General features: G+C 50.9%; 1 protein-coding gene across 9 annotated transcripts in view; it reads right to left on the bottom strand.

The window, feature by feature from the left end:
- Window positions 1-1,904: 1,904 nt before the first annotated feature.
- The window catches only part of RFFL (ring finger and FYVE like domain containing E3 ubiquitin protein ligase), a 66,681-nt gene continuing 46,393 nt past the window's right edge, over window positions 1,905-22,192 (bottom strand). For 5 of the 9 annotated variants that reach the window (XM_040455216.1, XM_040455217.1, XM_040455219.1 and 2 more), the window contains 7 exons: window positions 19,712-19,899; window positions 12,751-13,164; window positions 9,568-9,651; window positions 8,397-8,607; window positions 7,141-7,164; window positions 5,892-5,912; window positions 1,905-4,578 (listed from right to left, as the gene is read on the bottom strand). In XM_040455216.1, the coding sequence (XP_040311150.1) occupies window positions 5,908-5,912; window positions 7,141-7,164; window positions 8,397-8,607; window positions 9,568-9,651; window positions 12,751-13,164; window positions 19,712-19,891 (918 nt within the window). In that variant the 5' untranslated portion in view covers window positions 19,892-19,899 and the 3' untranslated portion in view covers window positions 1,905-4,578; window positions 5,892-5,907. Of the gene's footprint in view, window positions 4,579-5,891; window positions 5,913-7,140; window positions 7,165-8,396; window positions 8,608-9,567; window positions 9,652-12,750; window positions 13,165-19,711; window positions 19,900-20,002; window positions 20,339-22,192 lie in introns of those variants that run through there. The other 4 variants (XM_040455212.1, XM_040455213.1, XM_040455214.1 and 1 more) reach the window with 4 other exon arrangements.

Below are 22,192 nucleotides of genomic sequence, written 5' to 3'. Positions count from 1 at the left end.
AGATCCAAGCCGAGACTCCGAGGCTGTGACGTCTGAGCCTCGCTTCCTCCCAGAGGAGTGAGGAGAGGACTTGTGCCTGTGTCCTTAGGCTGCTGCAAAGAGTAAACAGATCCAGGATAACCTGTGTGAAGCACTCAGCACAGCGCCCAGTCCACAGTTTTCTGGAGCAGGGACTACACACGTGCCCACTCCCTGCCTGGGACCTGGGAGAGGGCGCCCCAGCCCCTGACTTCCCAGCTCTGGTCACACCACTCCCACAGCCTCGGGTCTGTGTGCGCAGCTCACGCTCTGGGCTGGCGCAGGTTCATCAGGCTGCCCTCTCCTTACAGACCAGCTTCCACGTTTTCCATTCTGCAGACTCCAGAGTTTTTTTGTCTTACTATCAACAGGTCGTCAGGCTTGTTTGTCCATCTCCTGAGTTAAGTTCATGAGCCTCAACCTCTGGAACATGCTGGAGTGTCTGAGTCTCTAAGATTGAGGACCACTGCCTCCCCCAGACCCCCTCCAGTGTGTTCAACTAAGGTGATACTCCGCTGGGAGGCTGCTTGCCAGTCGGCCTGGAGGCCAGCTCTAACCTTGTCTGGGTGTCTACCTGCTGGTTCAAGTGTGTTGGGAGGAAGGGACAGGAGGGGTTGGTACCACCCTGACTCTAGTCCAGCACACTGGTGTTTCTGAATAGGCACCATTCAGTCTCCCATCAGTATTGAGAATAAGACTCTCTTTATTCTGTCCTTTGTGGAGACAAAAGCTGCTGCTCCTTTGAGCGCTGACCTACATAAATTTCCACCCCCTTCTCCAGCCTCCTCGGGCCAAGCAGCCAGACAGGGCAGAACAAAGTGTGCCCCTTGGGATTCTGCCAAAGGACACTGTCACTGCCCTTTGGCCCAGCTGACTTAGACCCAACCTACCTGCCCTTACCACTTAAGACTTCAGGTGTGCCCTCACGGCAGAGGGGCCCTGCCAGCCACAGGGGATCATCTTAGTAATGAGCCTGGCCCTTTTTGGCCCTTCCCGGTCTTGCTGGGTGTTCTTTCAGTTCGCTGTTCAAGGTACTATGTCTGTTTCCTTCTAGTCTCTCTCCTACGTGTTTTTTTTTTTTTCTGCCGCTGAGATTATACTGTCTACACAGCTTCGTATTTCCCAGACCCTGGGCAACATCATCTTACACCTCCCCAGCACAGTGCTGGAGGCCTGCCCTCCTTGGAGACTGTTTACATGCTGCTGGTTGGCAGCGTACAGGAGGTTGTCCTGGGTGCTCAGCAAGCCGGTCCCCCAGAATAAGGAGGACAGCTGCAGCTCAGCCTCCGGCCTTTACGTCCGCCAGGCAAGATTGCTTCCTCGAGTCCCAGGGTAGATGTGCACGGAATCTAGCTCTCCCCACACAGGCCTGTGTGCACACAGCCATCTGCCCACGAGGCTCCGTGACCTCTGAGCCCTAACTACTACAGCTGTATCCAAAAACTACCTTCTGTCTCCCAGGGTCACCTGAAGTCTTGACTGGGCACACTGGCTGTCCTCAGATTCCTTTCTGCCCACATCTTCGAGGCCCATCTCTATGAGATCAGTGTCAAGTGTCTGAACTCAGTTGGTGTTTCTTGCTATTTAGTCTTAAGGCTGGTTCTTTTGCTACGCAGCTCCCGTCCTCTCGTAGGCTGTTCCGTGGCTTCTCCCATACTCTAGCTGTGAGACCTCGAACAAGTCAAAACAGCACCAAACTTCAGTTTCCTCATCTGTTGAACAGGAATATCAATAAGGCCACAGTGGCCCAAGCATCTCCACAAATAATGCAGTCTCTCAAGAGCATGCCTGTGTGCACACAGCCTGGGATTAGCCTGTGGTGTATCAACTCTCTTGTCAGTCTTAACTCTCAGACCTCTGGTGTTCTCCCACCAGATGAGACAGGCTTCTATAGTGAATTTTATTACAAAATTATAAAGCAGAGCTCTGTAACAAAAAATACACATTTGGGTTTGCTTTAACACCCAAGTAATTCTGAAGACTCTTAATATAAGCCACTTGAAGTAACACATTCACGTCCCCAAGATTTCAACCAATTTATACAATATATATTGTGCATGAATTCCTGTACAGCTTATTCTTACTAGCTTGGATCCAACTATTCCAATATATTATGAACCAGTCAGCTCTCCTAAGTCTTGAAACAAGTCTCAAATGAAATCTCAGAACAATCACAGCAAAAGCCATGGAATAACTGGAAGAATTAGAGGTTTTCATGATAATTAAGACCCAAGGATCCATGAGGGGTGGGGGCGGGGGCAGGGGGCGGTGGTTACTCAGAAAAATCAGGTTTTCTACCTAGATTGGATAGTAACTGAAATGGGATCTTGAATTCCCAGCCTTTATTTGGTATGATAATGATGGATGACGACAAATCGGGGTGGTTTGACACCATTTTTCCTGAATGAAAACCTTCGTCAAAATAGATCAAAAGACTCCAAGGCAAATTCTTTCTCCAGAATGAAACGATACCAGTTATAATTCTTACTGAGGTTACTAACCTTCAGGATATTATTCGTAACTTCTGTCTAGGAGAGGGACTGTGGGAGGTGGGGAGAGGGAAGGCCTCAGCAGTGAAAGCAAGTTTTAGGGAGAGAGCCAGCATCTGCCCTGAAGTTATTGCTAGATCTTAACTGAGTTGCATAAATATAGACCTGTTTCACAGTGGAATCGAGAAGTGGTGGAATTCTCTGCCAAACTGGTACGCATTGTAAACCATAATATTTACTGTCCAGCAGAAAGGTCAAAGGTCCTCTCACTGACCTCTTGATTCCCCCAATTCCTACAAAGGCTGAGTCCCAGAATCCAGTCATCCAGGGCTTGGTGTAATGTCAAGGTAAGTGGCCCAGTGGTTCAACTGGCAACCACCTTATGCAATCATTTCACTCCTCTGAAGGGGAATAGTGGTTGATGATGGGGGAAAGCCTAAGCACATCTGTACCGATAAACAGGTCCCCTTGGAGTTTCCCACTGTCTTCCAAAGTCATGCTAGGTTCCAGTCTGAGAGAACTTGACTGTTCGGCAGGGGAGTAGGGTGGGGGCGGTGGTCTGCCAAGGCCCTCGGTGTCTAGGGTTTGTGTAGTTCATCCATTGGTGATGGCCGCACACAAGGCTCTTCGATAGCATGTGTGTGGGTTCTTGACTAAGCTTCTCCAGCAAACCTAAGCCCTTTGGCTCTCCCAGTGGTAGAACAACCCTAAAAGGGCTCAAGAATCCTCTAGCTCAATGTATGGTCTTTCTAAAGGACCTTGAGAATGCTTCTTCCTGACCTGCCCTCAAGTCAGTGTTCTGAGAAAGGAAATGGGAGTAGAGAGTCCCCACCAACCTGGGGAATTAAGACTTGCAGCTGTCTGCTCAACAGCTGACTCCACAGTCTCATTCAGTACCTTCAGATACCCCTCGGGTGTTGAGGTTGGTCTCCAGGAACTTCAGGAGAAGTGTGGCTAGAGGAGGGCAAGGCTCTCTGCCTTCAGTGAGACCATGGAAAAGAGTGGGACTTCATTCTCAGAGGAAAGTGGTTTGCTATTCCTGTCTGCTGGAGAAGTCAAAGTTAAGCAGAAAGCCCCTGCCTCCACCCAACACTTGCCCTTCTCTCAAGCTAACAGGGATGGCGTGCGGGCCCTAGAGAAGCAGAGAGGCTGTGCGAGCCGTCTCACGCAAACGGACTCAAACTTCCCAGCAGTTTGGGAGCCGGGGTTGGGGTCAGGAGACTCATCGCTTCCAGTCCCAGCACTTAAGGAAGCAACTCTTCATGACTTTGAAATTTTTCAGTAGCAGTTGAGTTTTGTTTCTCACCAGAGCTAAGTTTACCGGTCCAAATTCAGTCCCAAGGAGGATCACTCTCGGTCTGGTAAGCTAACATCTTTTTGGTCTGAAGAAACAAATGGATTTTAGGCAATGTAGCCAGAGACGTTAGCAAAGGTAGGTTAAAGCACAGAAAGCCAGAGCAGAAATAAATCCAGATGTGCTGGGGAGGAGGAAGAGAACCACTTCTACCAGGACTTCTGACCGGTGAAGGCCAGAGGCAGGGAGCTCAGAAGGACGGGTGGGGTACACAAGGGTGAAACTGTTAGGCTTTCGGAGGAAAGGAGGAAGATGCGGTCCAAGTTCTGGCAAGTCCTCTCTTCATCAGGTGCCATCATTACCCCAAGATCACTGAGATAGGGACTTGCCCGTGCAGTCTGTTCCGGTTTCCACCGGCCTCCGGCGCTGCCAGCCAAGAGGTGCGCCTCCGCGGCAGGACAGGCATGCCCAGAGGTGACAGCATCCTTGCTTGCCCCGGTCTTACGAGCACTGCAGATTTTCTTGTTAGCCTGCCCCTCCGCGAGCTGCCCAGTCTGGAGCCCAGACACCTCAAGCTACGTCCCCATAAGGCACTGAAGAAGCCGGTGCAAGCCCTCACGATCGGAAGACGTGCACGGCTCGGATCACGTACTGCCGGCAGATGGGACATTCGTTCATGCGCTTGCCGCACTTGGTGCAGGTCACCATGTGGCCGCACTCCAGCAGGACACAGTCGATGGGCGAGTCCATGCAGATCCTACACAGCCTCCCCTCCCCTCCCCCCCGCCCCCAGCCCTCAATCCCAGCTGCGTGCTTAATCTGCGCCTCTGTGGGGCAGGCTACGGATCTGAAGAATAAAGTACTTGGAGATCAAACACAAGCCAGCACAGGAGAACTAAATAAGGCCAAGTCCTCAAAGCTTAAAAGAATTTTCAGACAGTTGAGGATGTAATATGGTGAGAAAGTGGCACTTGGGGACTCATTATCCCCTGAGGCAGAACATGCTGAAAAGATAAAGAACTGGTTCCAAAAAGTTTAGATCTAAATGGTACTGTAGTGAACGGCTTGTTAACGATGGCAGGGCTTATCGGCAAACATATCCCCAATTTCATATAGCCAAGGATCGGGGGGCCCCCTGTGCTACCCCACAGACCTCCCCAGGGCCTCCTCCTCGGAGGGGACTTCGGGGCAGAAGAGCCCAGCAGAGATCATAGCTCCCTCTTCTGTGCCCACCCCCCGACGCCTGCTCCTCGCATTGGATCACAGTGTTTATCTCCCCCACCACACCAGGAGCTCCTTAATTCAACAAATTCCATCAATTTCTGCAGTTCTACACTTAGCATTTGTTGTCTGCTCTGAGGTCGGGTATTTCTCTTTGAATCCCTAACATGCCAGTCATGTGGTAGGTGTTCTCTAAGTGTCTCATAAATGAACGTCTCCCAAAGGAGTGCTAGCAGCTCACGTTTGCGGAATGCTGTGCCAGGCAGGGTCCTAAAAGCTTTGCGTATTTTCACTCTCTGATTCCTCATTAGAAACTAGGAAGTAGGTACTCTTGGCACCTGGGGCCAAGGAGTTAAGTGGCTTGCCCAAGGACACACAACTGCTAAGTAGAGGAGCCAGGATTCGAATCCCAGCAGGCAGGCCTTCCGGGCAAGTGGCCCGAGGACAGGGACTATGGAATTAGTATCAGCTGCTCCGTGCACAGGGCTAGTAGCAGCTGGCTGGCTTGGGCCAGTGATGAGGTGCAGTGGGCATGGCCAGGATCCTAGTTTAGTGCAAACAGAAAATCCACGTCCAAAATCCCAGCCATCCCCAGCATGTTTTAAATGGTAGCCCATGGGGCGCCTGGGTGGCGCAGTCGGTTAAGCGTCCGACTTCAGCCAGGTCACGATCTCGCGGTCCGTGAGTTCGAGCCCCGCGTCAGGCTCTGGGCTGATGGCTCGGAGCCTGGAGCCTGTTTCCGATTCTGTGTCTCCCTCTCTCTCTGCCCCTCCCCCGTTCATGCTCTGTCTCTCTCCCAAAAATAAATAAATGTTGAAAAAAAAAAAAAATTTAAATGGTAGCCCAAACCAGGTAGCCATAAGCAGGGAGCTGGCCGCGTGCCAGTCACCTGTTCCATGCCACTGCTGCTCTGCACTTTCTTCTGTTTCCTAGACTATTCAAAAAGTCAGGCAACATTTGAGGTGGGCTAGCTGTGAAAGGCAGTGAAACCTACTGGCCCCTTCGAGCAGTTGTTGGCCCCAACAGGGGTTTGGAAAGGACTGAACTATATACATAAAATGATCTAGAGCGTACTACAGAATATCATACTGATTGCTGTTCTTAGGAACAACGATAAACCCATCTACTCAGTTGCCAGTATTCTCCCAGAGAAACAAACAAACAAAAAAGACAGCATGTGGATTAGCCTGATCTTGGCACCAGGAGAGGGGGTGAGTCTAGAACCCCCAAGGGTTTGTGGGGGCCGAGAACTCAACGTTTGAGGATTTATCTGAGCCAAAGGCCATTTTACTAAAGAACAAGTTTGGGAGAGTCTTCTGAAAGTTTTAAAATGGTTTGCAGGCCCCAACACTACTCTGAGAACATTCTCTCTTGGGGGCAGAGCTCAATCGCACAGCCTGGAGGCTTTCAAAAGGCAGAACGAAGGTATTTTTAGAATGAAGCCCAGGCCCCGCCAGATTTCTGTAGTGCTTTCTGGGGTACCTGCAGGCCCAGTGGCTGTCTTTGACACCCAGGTGGGGGTGTGGCAGCAGGGTGGTATAGGAGTCTTGTGGTCAGAGAGCACCACATGTGACACCTTTCCTGCTCCATCCCGAGAGCAGCTCCAGCCACCGCCCAGCCCTGTATGAACAAGGCTCAGGTCACCTCCCTCTCTTTTTGGTTGGTACCAGGAGCTGTGAAACATGTCAGGCGATTTCTCTGCAGGTACACGCAGAGACCCTCCCCACTCAGACCAGAACAGAGTGAAAACTGCAGGGGAAGGAGCGCCTTAGCAGCAGGAGTATGAAAAATGAAGCGAATGCGACACGCGCCGCCGCTCGCTTTGGTAAATATTTTACAGATGCTGGCTCCCAAGCTCTGGCAACCCCGAGACATGCACATCAGTCTGCCCGTGGGTAGGCTGCCACTCTTCACCTTCCCCAGCTTTCCCAGGGAGGCGAGAAGGACAGTTTTTAAAGATGCTGAGAAGCCCTGGTTCTCCGTGAAATTTTCCCTACGCTGTCTAGATGCCAATACGCTCACAATTCTTAGCCTGCTAAGAGGAAGCAGGGTTAGCAGAGGGGAAAAACAGAAGAGCTCAGAGTCCAAACACGGTCCCAAATAGAAGCAACTACGTACCGTTCTGGTCTTCAGCACCACACACTGCAAAGGAAAGAAAAAGAAGATGTCTGAATGTGTGATGGCGTGAGGAACGTCTCCAACCAGCCTGTCCTCACTTTGTGCTCGGACCACTTCCCTGCTTGGGAGCCAGGCTGGCCAAGAGCCCAGCCAGACGCCCGCCCTCCTCGCTCACACGCTCAGAGCTCACACACAGCTCCCGCTGGCGTGTCCGGTCCAGTCTTGGTAAAAGGGATTCCACTGGTTTGGATGAACAACACTGCCAAGTAGGCAGGACCCTGCAGAGGCACAGTATCCTTTTCTATCACTTTCGAAGCAGCATTAACATCAAGAAGGAAGGAACAGTCAGCCAAGGAGTCTGGATGAGGTACTCCCATGGGGCCATGTCCTATTCCCCAGGACATCACAACTCTACAGGGATTTGGGGGACAATCCCAGAGAGGAAAGTGAGTCTGTGAGCAGGCGACTAGTCAGACATCCTCAACTCTGATAAACTAGTGGGACAGGAGAGCCTGAAATCGGATCTCGACCACCAACAGCATGCACGGAATCAAAATGCTGATTGCAGAAGCTAAATCAGGTGGGGAGGAGAGGGCTCTGGGTGAAATTTTAGGAAAAGAGGAGTTTAAAAACAGCTGAATACACACTCCTCTTCCACAGGACTTCTCTGCCTTTCCTATGGCGTCCCTCATGAATCGGTAATAGGGAGACGAAGTTCTTTCCCCAAATTCATTCAACCACAGGCCTAGATATTTTACTGGGCACTGCCTAAAACTGATGCCGTGTAGAATGCTTTGGGAAATGACTGCAGGGAAAGCCCACGATCAGGCAGAATAGATCTATTCCCCTGTACCACGTGTGCAGACGCACCTCCTCATCTCCCAACTGCTCAGGAGGGTATTGCTGGGCGGGGTATGGCGGGGGGGAGGGGGGGAGGGGGACACGTGGTGGGAAAGGCTATGGACTCCGTCCAGGATGCCTTCAGTTCAAATACAGGCTCTATAATAAAAGGGTAATGCCAATCATGCCTATTTCGCAGGCAGCTCTGAGGATTAAATGAATGTACACGGTGCCTAACCCGGTCCTGGCACGCAACTTCAAATGGCAGCTATTACTGGCCGGTGCAGATGCGTAAGGTGACTCCTTCCTTGGCTAAAAGCATGGAAATCTAGTCAGGTCGGTGCCGTCAGGCTTTAGAGTGAGAGCAAGCAAGCGGTCCGGGTCCGTGTGCAGCTGCCGCGCAGCCGGCCCCTCACCCAGGTGCTGGAGGCCCTTCTGGTCCTTGTACAGCCGCGTCACCCTCTCCATCAGCTCCCACTTCTCACAGCAGCCCTTGTAGTTGACGAAGTTGCGCGCCAGGATCTCCTTCAGCTGCCGCACGGTCAGACCTTCAATGTCCTCCAGGTCGGTCAGGTCAGACAGAGAGGCCCTCCGGCCTGGGACGAAGCCGTCCTCTGAGTCGACAGACTGCAATGGCAACAGTGAGATCGGTGGGCTCAGCTCTTACCTCCCAAGCTCTCGCCAAGAGACCGTACTTCTGGGCCCGACCTCAAGAAGTAAGTAGGAACAGAGGCAGGAAGAGGACCTGGCCTGGTGCTTTGCTTTGCAAAAGAGCCCCCAGTCTCTTCCTGACCCACGGTCCTGGGCTCAGGCACAGCCAGCCCCAAACCCACCAACCGGTGTCATACAGGAGAAGGCGCACCGGTTTGAGTCACGCGGCCCGAATTTTGACTCCTCCACCGACTGATGCTAAACACCATCGAGCAAGTTGCTCGCCTCTCTAAGCCCGTCTTCCCCTCCGTAAAGGAGAAATTGCCGTCCTGCCGCACAGGGTTCCTGTGAAGATTAAAGGTAGCAACACAAGAAACCACCAAGCATGGTGCTGGCCTTTCCCCTCTCCCCTGGAGTGAGTTCTGCTTCCCTCTGGAAGAGGCAGACTTCCCTGGCCAGCACTCCTCTGTACGCGACCTCGACCACAGCTTCGTGGCCCTGCTGGCTGTGCCCTCTGGACTGGCCCCGCCGTGGCTGAAGCCTGAACTCCGTCTCATCTTTCCTCCTGATTTTCTGACCTCCTTCTCCTGACAATAGCTACTGTGTGCTAGAAGCAGAAGAAAAGAACAAGATTTGCGTGGCAGCACCAGGAGCCTGCCCTCTGGCGACTTACAGAAAGGCAAGAGACTAGAAACAAAGGGGCCGCGAGGCTCCCTGGTCTCCACTGTGACCTCACAACTCCTCACTTAACAACTGACGGCTTCCAAGGTTTATCTGGAACGCTAACACTAAGCTCCACCCCTGAAAACAGAATTGTTAGACTATCATCACAGGCTGATTCTTCACTTTTGAGTCTGCTGAGAGGGTCCCAATCACAGCCTGGCAACACCAGTGAAAGAACAAAGGCAAAGGCACAGACCCGAGCAGAGGCCCCACCTGGGTCTCATCCTCAGCAGGTGCTCTGGCTGTGCTCTCCGGGTAGACGGGTTCCTCTTGGTCCTGAGACACATGGCCATTGGCCTGTGGGAAGAGAAAGGTGCCATCACATCCACAGAGACGACCCAGGGATTTGCACAGCATGGGCCTCTTCCCAGCTCATACCATATCCAAACGTATTCCCATCTCCCCCGGAAATCTGGTGTCTCGAACCACAGCATTACAAAAGACTGCTCTTTAATACTGACTCTGTCGGGGGGAGAAACAATACAAACAGATTTCAACTCTAAAAAACAAGCAATACATTACTTCTGCTCACCACCAGGGTGGCATTAGTGGCCACTCACCATCAATGTGATCTCAGCTTGAACAGTCCAAGTGAGGGGAGGACCACAGGTCCACTGCACTGCAGGCTGCTCTCTAACTGCCATCCAGGTTCTCCTTGATGCTGATCCCAAACTGCCCTTCCTGTAACTTCTACCCACCATCCTTGGTTCTACCCCTGGAACCAATGTCCACGATCTTCTCACAAATTGTTCACGTCATGTCTTCTCGCCTCCACACCATATCTCCCTGGCTTCCTCATTTGACCCAGATGAGACTTTTTAGACCCTTATCACTCTGTTCCCTCTCTTCCATCCAGTCACTGCTCTTACATTCTGGAAATGTGCTCCGACCAGCAGTGCACACTATTACTAAGAGCTATCTTGATACCTGGTGAAAAATTACCTTAATGCACCAGAGAATCTATTAGCCTAAAACTATAAAGACAGATGTCTATGCTTAAGGAGTTTAGAATTCTAACTTCTCAAAAGGCTTTGTCAAAGAGTAGTTAAAACTGTGAGCCTCCCAGTTCCATCACCATTTTTTTTAATGTAGATTTTGAGAGACAAAGAGAGAGAATAAGTGGGGAAGGGGCAGAGAGAGAGGAAGAGAGAATCCCAAGCAGGCCTGCACTGTCAGTAAGCAGAGCCTGACACGGGGCTCAATCTCACAAAGTGGGAGATCAGGACCTGAGCCAAAATCAAGAGTCAGATGCTTAACCAACTAAACCACCCAGGCACCCCACCCCACCCCCGCATCACCATTTAAGCCACAACCCCCTTAACTAGAGCCTCTTCACCCACTGCTCCCTCCAAGCAAAGGCCCTGGTGTGAGCCAGGAGCAAACAGGTGTCTGAGCTCACAGGCCTTTCCTCCAGACTCTCAGAACAATAAAGGGACAGCCCAGGAAACCAGTCCCCCATGGCCCCAACCACTCATCCCAGATTACGATGCATGACATAGAGCTAATTAAGAAGAGGCCAATAACTACAATGGAAATGAAAAGTAAAAATCACCACCACCACCAAAAATGCCAGGTGGTGGTGAGATCACACATGTAGCATACATGTACGGGGATGCACCCAAAACAGTATCTGGTTCTCCCTTAGCTTTACGTGGATGTGGTACCCACCAGTCTCCTGGAGTTACAAAGCCTTTCCGAGCCTAACCTCCTAAGTAGACAGCTTCTGTATGTCCTTTTTTCCTGGAAAGAGAAACTGGAATCCACACTGCAAAGCATGCTCTTGTCTTTTCAGTTTGCCCACTGGCTAAATCAAAATCTGTAACTAGTGTCCACCCACTATTTTGCTTATTCCACCCACTTCTATCCCTAGTAGTGATGGCCAGGGTGCTAAGGGGAAGGGAAAGAAGCCTGGAGCGGACGCCATGGCAGATTTGCGTCCTAGGTGCAGGTAGTCGGCACGAGTTACTTGACTTCCATGTCTCTTCTCCTGGCTTGAAAACTGCAGATGTCACCAGAACAGGGGATGTGAGCTGTGACCTGCGGGTGCAGCCTGGAACTTCTGCTCAAGGGCGGGAAGTTAAGAACCTACTCCTTTCATGGAAAAACCCACCTGAAAGTTCTTTAGGGAACAGCAATTTCCTCAAGTTACTTTCCGGGCTCCCCATAAACAGGAGAACTCAACCCAGCCAAGGGAGGAAGTCACACTAGGGGGTAAAACCTGCCAGGAGACAGAGCCCCAGTGTAGGGAAGAGTTAAACTCCAGCTGGGGAGAGGGCACACCACAGCCCCCAAGAGAGCTACGTGAGTTTACTGCAGGTGAAGTAAGCCAGCACCCTGGCCTTTATGCCTCAGTGCCTGCCAGAGCTGAATCAGGGGCCCAGTCCCGGCGAAGGAGGGGGTCACAAGCAAGAGGCAGTGGCCAGCCACGGCCTGCACAGGACCTAACACTAGTGCTAAGCCAGCTGTAAGAGGCTCCCAGCTCTTCAGACCCGCTGTCACGCCAGCCAGTCCTCCCAACATCCTGGTGAGAGCAAAAGTGGTCTGGGATCGCTAACCCCATTTCATGGATGAAGGCTCAAAGCTTGCCCAAGGTGACCAAAGAGTCAGTGACAGATTGGATATGGAAACCAGATCTTCTAGGTCCTAATGCCAGAAAAATAAAAGGGTCACCGAGGCACTTCAGTCTATCTCTGGGGCGCCACCACTCCTGACACGCTGGGTAAGTGTACTGGCCTCGCTCTAACCCAGTAGCTGGTTTGCACATCTACCTTCCCTCTCACAGGGGTTTCCTGAAGGCACAGGCAGCTCTGTACTCCCCAGGCCTGGTTCACAGCTCCGCCAGTGTGCTGCTCTTTGCCTGCTGTTTCGAAGCCCCCTGGGAGGATGCCAAGGCCACTTCCCATTCCATAGTATACCAACCACAACCTGACCCAAACGGTGACTGGCGAGAGAAGCAGCGACCGTGTTTTGGTCGCAGTGTTCCTCCGTTCTCCCTTCCCTCTCCATGTGCCTTTTCCTACGTGCCTTGTGACGGTTACTAAGGCACCGAGCTCCCCACCTGGCTAAGGAAGACTGATAACAAAGATAAGCAGGAGGGCAGTCTGCACAGAACTAAATTTGGAATTAACAGCTTTCTCACAATATTTCTGGAACAATGAGTTTTTAAAAACTAACAGGGATATATGTCTGTATTGAGAAGATACAAAAACCACAAAAATACCTGATGCTGTGCATTATAGTCTCTGAAAAAAACAAAACCGGGGTCTGATGTCCAGAAAACATGCCTGCATCAGTAGGCAGAAGGGACACTTAGCCTCACGCCCACTCGCACACAGCGAGCAGGAGAGCGCATTGAGCCCCCTGACCGGCCGGAGGCGGCCGTGACCCGGTGCATACCTGCTGGGTTTCCTGAGCCTGGGCTGGGGGAACAGAGGTGGCCTGTGCGGACGAAGAGGCGAGGTGAGGCGAGGTAGGAGGTACCGTGCTGGCGCGAGGCTGGGTCAGGAAGGCCTGCTGCTCGGGGACATCCGCGGACGAGGTGGGCGCGCGAGTCCTGCCCTCCTGGGAGATTACGGGCTGCTGGCCAAGCACCAAGAACACCAGCTCCTCTTTCTCCCGGCACATTTCGGTGGAGGTGTCATGGAGGCTGAGATAGTCCCTGAGGTCCTTCACCTTCATCTTCATGAGCTCCTCCCGCCGAAAGGCTGTGGCTCGGAACCGCTGGCACAGAAGGCAGAGGCGGGGCCCGTTTCCCACCTGGCTCGAACAGCTCAGGCAGAAATTCTTCTTGCAGTCCAGGCAGGTCTGCTGCTTAGAGCAAGAGGCAGCAGAAACCATGTCAGACGGAGGACAAGAGGGGTGGGATGGGGGCCTACGGCTGCATGCCTAGCAAGGCCTCCCCCAATCACTCCTACTTGTACTAAGCTACCTATTTTTTAGGCTATTTTAAAGTAGGCCCCGTGGCCCGACATGGGGCTTGAACGCACGTCCCCGAGATCAAGAGTCGGACGCTCTACCGACTGAGCCAGCCAGGCGCCCCAGGATGCGGGTGCCAGCTCCCTTTTTCAGGTTAAACACCACCCCCAGATGGCAGACCTCCCCCCGCCCCGTATGCATCTGTGTATCCATGTACAGGACGCTACGTTTATTATTCCAGTTGAGGCTTACTTTTTCATCGTACAGATAGAGAAACAGAGGTTACTAAGAATACCAACTTTAGGGTCAGAAAAAAAACCCAACATTTTTATTTAGTCTCCCCCCTCCACTGTTTTCAAAAGTTTATTTATTTATTTTTTGAGAGACAGCACAAGCAGGGGAGGGGCACAGAGAGACAGAGGATCATAAGCATGCTCTGCACCATCAGCACAGAGCCCAACTCGGGACTCGATCTCACAAAGCTGTGAGATCATGACTTGAGTGGATATCAAGAGTTGGACGCTTAACTGACTGAACCACCCAGGTGCCCCTCTCCCCCATTTTTTATGGTGTCACCTTGGGTGTGTAACTTAGCCTCTCTAGCCCTCAGTTTCCTCATCTGTAAAATGGGGGCAATAATAGTATCTACTTCATATGACCGTTGTATAGTTAAGAGAGAATGCATTTAGCATATCTGACACATGATTCTTCAATAAGTGTTAACTCTTTTAATTATTTCTAGGAAATGGGAGATAATTTTGAGAGCCAGGATTCAAACTCTGAACTACGATTCTTTCTACTTTACTGCTGAGAAAAGAAAGCAAATGCATATGTATGATGGTGGTTACTACTATTATTAATTAAATTTACTGAGAGGCCACGATGTGCTAGGGCCTGTCATTTAATTCTCAAAGCAACCCCGCAAAGCACTACTGTATCACTGTATTATGTATTAATGTACATAATCATTAATCAATCATTATTAACAGGCCTCCCTGTTTCACCAAGCAGGCGAGGCCCAGAGAAATTAAGCACCGTACTCGAGGGTGGGACTCACACTGCAGAGCTGGGACTCACACTGCAGGCCTGTCCATGTGGAATGTCCGCAGCCACGCCCGTTGCACCAGGCCATGCTGCCTAACTCAGTCCTGGTCAAGCCTACAGCAGGACCTAGTCCAGGGCCTGGCTCTCCATCTCCAACCCTCCCCCCCCGCCGGAAGGCCCAGAGTGCTGGCAATCCAGAGACGCACGGCAGCATACCGAAGGCAAATACTCAGACAGCTACAGGGGCCCCCAGACGCGATTAAGGAGCTCTCATCTGCGCAAGTGCAGAGTGTCCCAGCCGCACGACGAGAGCACCTAGCAGGTAGGAGGTACTGCATGACAGCAGCCTCTCCCATAACGGCAGACCACACAGCACACAGGGGCTTGCTCAACTCACAGGAAGCAAATCCTCAGCCTCTCGCCCTACAGGCTGAGCCAGCACAGCGACATCTGACTGAGCTCTGTCCCAGCCAAGAGCAGGCCACACTCCCACGGCAGAGGTAATCCGTGGGCATGCTGGCATGGCCCTGGAAGCACACACTAGTCCTCTAAAGAAATTAAAAACTTTTCATCCTCTAGTGACTTGAGCATTAACTAAATATTTCTGTTCCCTCTCTTCTAAATATAGAAAGCTGAATTCAAACTCGCAAGAATGGCCGAGAGACTTAGGTTCTCCTAGGCGAGATCAGATACCCCTGTGCAGGCTGAAGAAGGCTCCAAGTGGCATTTGTGTCATAAAGGGAAACGGGCATGTCTACCAACCAGTTTTGACCACTCATACTTAGAAGGCGTTTTGAAAGGACACATATCCAGCTCCCTCACTCTCTACAGTCATAACCGGACAATAAAATGGTCAGAGCCCAAGTTAAAAGGACACATGGCTGCATGAGCATCATAACAGTCCTGAAACCTGTAGCCACTCAGGTGGAAAATAGATGTTTTGGGGTCCTGGGGGGGTTCATTTAGATCTAAAGCTTTTCTATTGGGAAATGAAATACGTTTAGGATGACTGATCATGAAATGACGAGGCTTTGGTGTCATAAAGCTGCAGGTCCTGACGTGGAACATTACTTAAGTCAATGCAGTTTGACAAGACCAAGCCTGACGCAATTAAAAAGCCCTGAGTTGCTCAATCAGCCAGATCTAAACAACTCTCTATTCTTTCTTCAAATGTGCCCAGCTTATTGGATTATTGGATGCAAGATCAGAATGCAAAGGCAGCCACCCAGCTTCTCCATATCCCCTTGCTCGCAGGGGACTCTCAAGTCAGCCGGCATCTGAAACACCCCCTCAAGGAGTGAGACAGCCTCCAGGCTAGCATACCAGCCTGCAGAGCCAGGACAGAACAAAGGGAAAGGAGAAAACGGCTGTCAACAAACGTGGGCAGAATGAGCAAAGGCAACACGTGTGTATAAATTCTAGCAACCCCTGCACACCAACTGAGTAACAAGGAAGCATGAAAGATGAGTTAGCGGAGCCAACATCCCTGCAAAATTGCCAAGAGTACAGCACCTCCAGGCAGGCACCACCCTTCAAGGGATGCCCGGCGTGGGGGGCGGGGGAGGGCAGGTCACTCTCCTTGGCTAATCTGCCCTTCTGTTATTCCTCCCCACTCCCCGTGCACACTCCCTGGCACAGGTGGGGCAGCCCCTCCTCCGCACCAGCCTTCCTATGGGCATTTCTCCCTGCAGCCCACTGGGGGGGGAATAGGACAGCCTGAGGAGTGACACAGTCAGGATTCATTCCTGGCAGGTCCCTTCCTCGCTAAGGGAACTTGTACAAAACAAGTAAGTTCCCAGGGCATCAGATTCCTCACCTGTAACATCAGAAGGTCAACCCACCTCTAAGGGTTACTGAAAGCATTACATGAGGTCATGCATAGGAAACCTTAGCATAAGGTGGGCACTCACAAAAAAAGGTAACACAGTCACCTTTTATTCCCTTCCCCCTTTGCCTTATCTCTGAGCTTCTGCCAGTACTCTGAGATCCCAAGATCTCTTCCAGTTTCTAAGTACGACCTCCTCCTCCTCCGCAGCCTCCCCCAACTGGTCCAACTAAAGAGGCTGAGCACCAGCCCTTCCCCCCCCCCCCACCACTTTCCAAAACGGTCGCGGCCCCTGCCAAACTACACATGGGTATTGCAAATACAGAGGAGGTTTTTGGCTTGGGGCAAAACCTTTGGCTTGTCATCCCTCTCTAGGACTAAAAACTCTAAGGCAGGGGGTACAAGCTATGTTCTCTCCAGATAGTCCTGAATGTTATCTGTGCATTGTACTGGATGAGTATTCAGAAGATACTGACCACAATGAAGAAAAGAAAAACAGCAGGATCCTCGTAATCATTTCCTTTCAACCAACTTCTAGAAAACACGTTTTAAAAGCCTGTGGTTGTTATTTGCCAAGCCCTAAAGATATGAATGCTGATCCACTTACGAAGGAAGTTACAAATGAAAAATTCTCTTAGGAGAAAACATCCTTAATATTCACAAAATCCATTGTGAATTACACAAAATTAACTCTTATTTTTGTGGCAAGACAACATCGTACCAATAGCCATCTTTTTCCGTTCAAACTGGAACTTTTCTTCCTCTCATACCCCCCTAAAGCTCTTTTTGCTACAGAAGCTTTCTCCTTATCTCCTTGATCTCTTTCGTTCCTCTGTTCAAATCTTTCTTGTGCTTCCTTGCTATCTGGTGACAAGCTCCTTCCAGCGGAAGTCATGGCCTTTCACCATCTGATCCCAGCGTGGTCCACCCTAACTCCTCGAGCATCCTGCACTCTGGCCAAACAGGCCACTCACAGTTCCCAAACACACCTGGCACTTGCCCCACCTCTGGTGTCTTTACTTCAGCCGCTGCTTTGCAGATCAATAAACTTTCTTTCATCCAGCTAGAATTATCTGGTGTCTCAATTTACCAGCAATGCCTGATTCCCTAGTACACAACTTGCACAGTTGCTATGAGGGCCTCCTTAGCCAGCCAGGGAGCTCCCCGAGGGAAAGGCCGACTCAGCTCCGTCTCCACAAACCTGTAACCTCTAGCTGTGAGCACACTGCTGCAGCAGCAGAGTTGGGCCCTCAATGAAAATCTTCAGCATGGAATTATCAACCACGAAGTAATGAAAACAGAAACTCTCCAGCCTACTTCCTCCTTTACAAACTGTTGGCAACTCAACTGCCTAGTCATTCATTCATTTATAAAATCATATTGCCTACGACTGCATGTCAGTCACTGTTCTACTAGCACTGGGGACAGAGTTGCAAACAAAATCAACAGAATCCCCGTCCTGTGCTCCACCTCTGAAGATGGGCCATGGGCAAACATTTACGTCAGGTGGAAACAGGCACCATACACAAAAATGAAGCCTCCTCCCACGTTCACCTACCCACCATTCTCTCTTCTCTGGGGGCAGTTTCCTTGCTCACTCATTCTCTTTTCTGGCTCAGAAATGTCAGGAACTCTCCAGATCCCTTGGTTCTCTCAATATGCTTTTCAACATGCTTAGTGTGCTGGTGCCCGAGCTGATCACCATCACTGTGCTCGCTCTCTGCTCCCCTCCACTCACCTTCCACAGGGTATAACTGATGTTTTCAAGAAAAGGTCACACAAACCTAGAGCAAATTCACGCAGCCTCACTGAAACAAATGTCTTTCCTGTTCCAAAGGAACAGGAAGTTACTTTGCCACTTCTTCCCACGGTTGTTCCCAGCATTTCTCGTTGAAAACAGCAAGGTCTTGGACTATCCAACAGACTCTAGCTGCACCTGAGGAGTCCTGGAAACTACTGACTACCTTAAACAGAGAGAGCAATTTCTTCATCTCTAAAATGGGAACAAACAATAGCACACGTTTCATAGGCTGTGTTAAGGGGTCAAAGAGGGAACACATTTGAAACACCAAGCTCAGTGCCTGGCAGGTGACAAGCAGCCCATGGGCCTCCTGCCCATCTCGCTTCGGCTCCCGAACCCACCCCACCGTCTCCATCACTAAGAGGACTCCCAGCTCCTTGTAGTCTCCGCATCGGCCTCCGTCCAAGGACTCGACCTTCCAGTCTAAGTGTAAGGGGAACAGCGTCGCAGCCACTGAACCACAGCTCCCTGGCCACCTGCAGTGGCCTCTCTGGTGGCATTCTAGCAGTGACCAGGGCGGCCAAGCAAATCGCGGCAAAGCTCTGCTAAGGGCCCACCTTCGCTGCAGTGGAGCGTAGGCAAAACACAACCTACGAGGCAAAATGCCAGTCCTCCTCCACCTTATGGGGACAAAAGGGTAGTCAGAGCTACAGAAATTCTCTGACGTGCTGAATGTCTTCTGGGAGGCAGCTTGGGAATTCAAAGAGCTGGGTGTGAATCCTGGCTCTGCCCTCTACTAACCACATGATCTTGGGGGCACTACCTAAGTGGAGGGAAAAGATGGAGTCGTTCAATCCCTATTACGCCATCTGCCAGGAACTTGACAGTCTCCTTCTTAACGGTTAAACTCTAAAGCCTCAGTTTCTCATTTGTAAAATGGGAGTTTCGGGACCCTGAAACCTCTATCACAGAGACACTTCGAGGATGAAATGAAACCAAAACATCCACACAGCTCACAGCAGACCCTGGCATACAGCACGTGGCTTGAAAAGTAGCTCTTCCTCTCAAAGTCCCCATCAGCGCCATTCTAACATCACATCCAGGGCTGCAAACTGCCCGCTCTGCAGAAGAATGCAGGAATTCCCAGGTCAGGGTTCACCTTCAGCCCCGGCCGTGCCTGACCGAGGAGAATATGCCGCCTCTGAGCCCTAACCAGGGACGCCCGCACCCAGGCACAACTCCCCAGCCACTGGTCTCCCCTGCTGCTTGCTAATCTGGAAAACATGATGACTACTGCGCACGGCCAGTGAAGTCGCTACAGTAAAGGAGCCCCGGTCTTTGTCCTGTCAGGGTCTTGATGTACCTGAGATGTCCTCGGCACTGCGAGTGATAAAAAGAACAAGTTAATCTGCGGCCGGGCTTTTTATGACGACAGCGAATGAAGGGAGTAACACTGAGTGCCTGCTCCGTTCCAAGCATCATGCTGGATGCCCCTGGTGGCCTAACCATTTTATTCTCACGACACTGTCCGATGCGTATGACTATTACACCCCCATTTTAGAGACGGGGGTGGGGAAAGAATCTCCAGAAAAGTTAGGTCATATGGCTTGTAAGCAGCAAAGCTGACATCTGAATTCAGGCCTGTCTGGCTCCAAATCTACGCTGAGATGCTCTGCTTTGGGCTAGTTTTTCTTTAACAATCTTGTGAAGGGATCAGGTGTGGGTTATGGGATCAGGCAATGGCAAGGCGACAGGCATTACGGAGGGGTCGGCAGGCTTGCCCAAGGACCTGAGGCTGTAGCGGCCCAGCAGGCCGTGAAGTCAACACTCACCTTCCTGGCCATGTTCGCGAAGTGGGCCCCGCAAGCCTTGCAGCTTGGTTCCGAGCCTGTGGGGGAGGGGAAGGAGCTGTACCCAGGGTTGGAATAGGCCTGCGTCCTGGCTCCCTGGGGCGGGGGGACCTCCTCAGGCTGTCCATCCAGGCAGAACCAGTTGCAGCAGGTTGCCCACATGATAAAATCTGGTGCGAGGGAGGAAGGGGAAAAGGGTCAGAGTTAAGACACACCTCTACTGCATTCCCCCATTCCCGAGGGCACAAGTGAGCCGGGATACTCAATCCACACCTGCTGCCAGAGTCGAGCGTCGAGGTGAAGACATGTTTTCAGGGGCCGTAGGTTTCTCGCCACCTCCTGCTTTACCAGTGGCCATTGCACACAAGACAGACGCCTGATCTACCAGGACGACACGGACGGCCGAGATGGCACCCTACCTTTGAAAGGTTGCTGAGCTATGTTTTGGTTTAATCTGAGACCTGACTTCAAGTAAAGAACTGCCTTAGCAATCGTAAGTGACCTAATACCCACTTTATTCAGGAAGATGAATTTGCTCCTAGAGCTCAGATAGATAGAACTTTATCAGGGGCGCCAGTGTGGCTCAGTGAGTTAAGCGTCTGACTCGGATTCAGCTCAGGTCATGATCCCATAGTTTGTGAGTTCAAGCCCCACATCAGGCTCTGCGCGGACAGCTCGGAGCCTGCTTAGGATTCCCTCTCTCCCTCTGCTCCTCCCCCGCTTGCGTTCTCTCTCTCTCTCTCTCTCTCTCTCAAAATAAACACAAGGTTTTTTTTTAACTTAAAAAAAGAAAGGACTTTATCATACATGCACATACACACACACAAGTATAATCCCATATTCACAATGACCATGGAGAGGAACTATTATTATTTCCTTTAGAGATGAGGCAACCCAGGCTCAAAGAAGTCAAGGTCACCCAGCTAATATACAGAGAACTGAGATTCTGAAAACCCAGGTCTTCTGACTCTAAACCTAACGTTCTTTTCCTGTACCATGCCACCCACCTTGATTTCCCCTCTGCCGGCCAGCAGAGCAAACTGCTCTGACGTTTGTTCTTCCAGTCCTTCCTAAACCTCTCTCCCAGCAGCTTAAACAGTTTGTTGCACAGACATTCTTACCCTCTATTTTCTGCCACTAAAGCATAAATTCCTTGAGGGCAGGGATGACTTCTTAGCCACGTGTGTCCTGCATCCTAGCAGTGTCCTGCACACAGAAGACGCTCAACCAATGTTTGTAACCTTGCTGAAGAGGTGCCTCTATGGGTTTATTAAGAAATTCTGGAATATTGGGGCGCCTGGGTGGCGCAGTCGGTTAAGCGTCCGACTTCAGCCAGGTCACGATCTCGCGGTCCATGAGTTCGAGCCCCGCGTCGGGCTCTGGGCTGACGGCTCGGAGCCTGGAGCCTGCTTCCGATTCTGTGTCTCCCTCTCTCTCTGCCCCTCCCCTGTTCATGCTCTGTCTCTCTCTGTCCCAAAAATAAATAAACATTGAAAAAAAAATTAAAAAAAAAAAAAAGAAATTCTGGAATATTATTCCCATTTAACATATCAAATAGGGGTGCTCCTTTGTCCAAAGGAGTAGATTTTTTTTAAGTTTATTTATTTTTGAGAGAAAGAAAGTGTAAGTGGGGAAGGGGCAGAGAGAGAGAGAGACAGAGGGAGATAGAGAAAGAGAGAGAATCCCAAGCAGTCTCCACACCACCAGTGCAGAGCCCAATAAGGGGCTCGAACTCACAAATGGCTGGATCACGACTTGAGCCAAAGTCGGATGGATACTTAACTGATTGAGCCACCCAGGCACCCCTGGTTTTCTTTTTTAATTTTAGAGAGAAAGAGTGAGAGGGAAAGAGAGAGAATCCTAAGTAGGCTCCATGCTCAGCATGATGCAGGGCTCAATCCTACGACCGTGGGATCATGACCTGAACTGAAATCAAGAGTCGGACGCTCAGCCGACTGAGGCACCCAGGCACCCCAAATGCTTTAAGTAGGCTCCACACCCAGCATGTAACCCGGTGCGGGGCTTGAACTCACAACTGAGATCAAGACCTGAGCTGAGATCAAGTTGCTTAAGCGACTGAGCCACCCAGATGCTTAAGATCACAGAACAAAGAAGATCCAATCCCTCAAATGTCAGAATAACCTAAAGTTGCAAAAGGGTCCCCTGAAATGCCAAGCATTGCCGTGATGAAGTAAGAGCGTGCTTTTCTTAGTACACCATGGCAGTCAATATGGACATTTTGAGCCTGAACTCTCTGCCTACAGAAATAATAAATGAAACATTTAGTGTTACTACTCAATAATCAGGTCACACAGAAGAATGGTACCTTCTGCTCTGCCTCCTGACTCATGCAAAGTGCCTTTGTAAATCATAGTTCAAACATGTGCTAAGCTGGGAAGTACTAACAGTAAGAAGCCGACTGGTTCAAGCTTGGTCATCTCACAGAGGAAAAGACAGAGGCCC

Source organism: Herpailurus yagouaroundi, unplaced genomic scaffold, assembly GCF_014898765.1.
Source record: "Herpailurus yagouaroundi ecotype Mexico unplaced genomic scaffold, PumYag 215, whole genome shotgun sequence".
Lineage (NCBI taxonomy): Eukaryota > Metazoa > Chordata > Mammalia > Carnivora > Felidae > Herpailurus > Herpailurus yagouaroundi.
Note: the sequence above shows the minus strand (reverse complement) of the source record. Positions and strands in the feature narration are given on the sequence as shown.